The 3,649-nt window shown below is 36.0% G+C and overlaps 1 protein-coding gene across 1 annotated transcript in view; it reads left to right on the forward strand.

Moving 5' to 3' along the window:
* LOC107083302 (acyl-coenzyme A thioesterase 1-like) overlaps nt 1-3,649 on the forward strand; it is a 30,835-nt gene that overhangs the window by 22,821 nt on the left and 4,365 nt on the right. The window contains exons 7-10 of the mRNA XM_015372421.1: nt 661-777; nt 900-985; nt 2,867-2,960; nt 3,400-3,480. Coding sequence (XP_015227907.1) covers nt 661-777; nt 900-985; nt 2,867-2,960; nt 3,400-3,480 — 378 coding nt within the window. The remainder of the gene's footprint in view (nt 1-660; nt 778-899; nt 986-2,866; nt 2,961-3,399; nt 3,481-3,649) is intronic.

The following is a 3,649-nucleotide window of genomic DNA, read 5'->3' on the forward strand; positions in this document are numbered from 1 at the left end:
GAAACCGCGGCAGACCAAACCAGACGAAAGTGCGCATTCAGCTCGGCAAAGAACTCATGCTCTTCCTCTTCCTGTACTATTCCTTTAAATGTAAATTTTAAACTCTTACTCTTAAATTTGTGATTTCTATCAAGAAATCTGATTTCTTTAATTGGGAATTTGGGATTTTCACTCATATTTGTTGTCTTCACTTAGAAGTTTTTGATTTGTATTCATACATAAATTATATACACTAGTCTTTTTGCAAAGTTTAGTTTTGACATTTTACATTTTAACACACGAAAGATCTGATGACATATGAGTTTGCAACAAGGAACAAACACAAATTGAACTTTTATTTCTCTTTCTTTTAGCAGGTTAGATATCCATTTATTTGTATTAATAGTTACCTTGCTCCAAAAGGATCACTCTCTATTTCTGTATCAGTGTGTAGTATAATAAATACAGTCCTTTTTTTTTTTGCTTTCATTAAATTTTTTGGAATTGTTAGTGGAGATAATAATTTCTAAACCTTGGCTTTCCCGTCCTCAGCCCTACAGAATGATCCACTATTTTTAAAATGATTTTCCTTCAGTAATAAAAGATGAATCTGTAGTTATCCCGATCGAAGTGGAAAGTGTTTTATTTACACATGTAACCCCTTCCATCATCATCTGACAGGCCGCCTTCCAACTGCTCCAAGATCACCCTCAGGTGGTCTCTGACAGAGTCGGGATTATCGGCCTCTCCTTCGGAAGTTACTTGGCGCTTCGCATCGCTACCATACCAGGAGTAAAGGTTGGTCTCAAAGCTCATGCCTATTTTAAACCCATTTTGTCATCTAGAATACTGATTCTGCCTCCCAGTGATGGGAAATCTTTAAATTGATCATATTGCTGTGGTTTTGTGTCTCCCTGTAGCCATCTTGTTTGGTTTGTATCAATGGACCTGTGGGGAGCACGTGGTCGGTCACAGATTCAGACGGCATGACTGAGCAGTTCGATAGGTAAATAATCATTTAGTTGATAATGATGAACTGTTTTAGAAAAAAAGACAACTTGAAATAAGTTGCATATCTTCTCTTCAAGGGACAATAAAAAAATGCTGTATTTGATCCTTCTGATCTCTTTTCTACTAATCTGTACTGTTTATATGCCTGTTTATAACATCCTTTAATTTAATGTTATCCCAAATAGCAGGTAAACTTTTATCATGTATTTTATACAATCGTTATGTGGCAGTTTAATAAAAAGTTGTGAGCAGTGTTTGAAGTACAAGAAAATACATCTGAGAAGTGGGGAGTGCATTTAGATCCAGCTTCTTTCAGTCAATGCATTATAACAATTCAATTCAGTTTATTTATATAGCGCCAAACACATCATCTCAAGTCACTTTACAGAGACAATTTAACCAGATCATACAGTCAGATTGGTTCAAAGTTTTCTATCTAAGGAAAACAAGTTGATTGCATCGACTCTTTGATTCTTCAGCAATCCCTCACATCAAACATGCTTGTAGCAACAGTGAGGAGGAAAACTCCCTTTTAACAGGAAGAACCTCCAGCAGAACCAGACTAGGTGTGAGCGGCCATCGGGGTTCAGGTAGACAGAAGCTGACATAGAAAAAGAAGCAGAGATACAAAAGGCAAGTGTTTTACCAGCTCCACATGCGGTCAAGTCATACAGTACGTCATACAGTTAGTCACAGTCAGAGAAACAGGACTACACTGAAAAACAGGCCAAGCTCCAACATCTATAAACAAAGGTGTTGATGGCAGCAGCACAGCTGATATTTCTCTCCAGGATGGAGTCACAGACAAGCAGGAACAGAACAGATGAAGCTACTATGAGGAAAAGCAGAGAGAGCAGAACGTTAGAGATTGAACTAAAAAATACTGCAGAATGGGAGAATAGAGATAGAATAAAGCAGAAGGGTGAAAAAGGGGTCCCCATGTCTTCCAGTAGTCTAAGACTATAGCAGCATAATAGTAGCAACCTTCCACTGTTATCAGGAAAGCTACTGTATTACTTAGTAGCTCCACCTACTGTCCAGATGTACTCACTTCTAGCTCCAATGACTGATATTGGTGTTAGATATTGTATACAGTTGTAACTTAACAAGACAGGTCACTAAGAGTTAGAAAACCTTAACTCGTCAGGGTTTCCGCAAGTCATGAAAAATCAGTAAAAGTCATTAAATTATTATTTTTCAAATTAAAAGTCATTAAAATTCATTAAATGTGACTATCGTGGCATTTAAATGCTTTAATAAAAATTAAAAATTTTAAAACAATAAAAACAATCTTGTCAGATATATTATATGAGATATAAATGGTTCTGCGTGTTTGCTGCAGAACTGCTTCCAGTTGATCGTAAAGCCGTATGTTCGAAAAAGAAGATCAAGGCAAAGAAAAAGCTACAGAATGGGACTATTTTTTTTTTCCCATCTGGTTGGAAAACAAGGAATTTGGAACATGGCTGCATCCTTCTGACAGTAAAGATGACAAAGGATTTTGCCGTGTTTTTATATATATATATATATATATATATATATATACACACATATATACATATGAGAGTCATGGGTACTTGTTGATGGCATTTAAATTATTTCTAAGAGCTTTAAAAGAGCTTTACAAAGTATTAAATTAGAGTTCCTTATTCCTGTATAAACCTTGTTCGTATATAATCAGTCAGTTTATAGTACAGGTTTAATCAAATTGAGTTTGTTCATTTTTTTTGCGCCTGATGATGTTTGGATTGTTTCAACTGACCACATTTAACTGGAACAAAAACACTTTGGTTGTAAATTACAGATAAGTAAAAAAAAAAAATCAGTTTTAACTGCTGGTTTGACCTTTTTTTTTTGTTTGTTTGTTTGTTTTTAGTTTCCAGAACTATTGGAACTTTGATGACGAGGGCCGGGTCATTTTCAAAGAAGTCTCCTTGCCTGCTAATCTTCCTCCTGACAGCATTGTTCAGGTAATGGAACCACTCTGGAGGGAGGCGAGAATGTTTATTGACTCGGTATCGGTCAAAGAAGAACATGTGGTCGTTGGTGCTTTGAATCACGGGTGGTTTACATCAAGGCTAATTCCTCAGGTCATCTGCCTTCTTGTGTCTGTCGTCTCTGGTCTTCCTCTTGACTAAAGCCCATAGACTTTCTACAGGGATTATGGCGGCAAGTCCACAACAGGAACTGCAGCAAATAAAAGCTTGAAATAATTAAAACAATGAAGTGTTATTAATCTCTTTTAAATATCCACATTGTTATCTTAAAGGACTTGCAAAAAGATATCTTATGTTTAAGGCAATATTCCAATAATTTGACATGTACCTGTATATAGTAACATCAATCTCAATCATTTGTTTTTGTGTTTTTCCTTTAAATTGATGTTTTGTTTTTCTTCTGCCTTTGCAGTTGGAGAAGCTTGATTGTCCTGTGATGTACATAGTAGGGGAAGATGACCTGAGTGCCTCCAGCATTGAGAACGCAGATCTGGTAAAACTGTTTATTTAACAACTTTGAATTTAAATCCAGGTCCAAATAAGTAGGATCCCTTTGATCCAGGTTTTCATTAGAGCCACATCAAACAGAACAGGGAACTTATTTCTCTAGGGCTGCAACTAACGATTATTTTAAAAATCGATGAATTGGACGATTATTTTTT

This window comes from Cyprinodon variegatus, unplaced genomic scaffold (assembly GCF_000732505.1).
Source record: "Cyprinodon variegatus isolate N-32 unplaced genomic scaffold, C_variegatus-1.0 Scaffold72, whole genome shotgun sequence".
In the NCBI taxonomy this organism is placed as follows: Eukaryota; Metazoa; Chordata; class Actinopteri; order Cyprinodontiformes; family Cyprinodontidae; genus Cyprinodon; species Cyprinodon variegatus.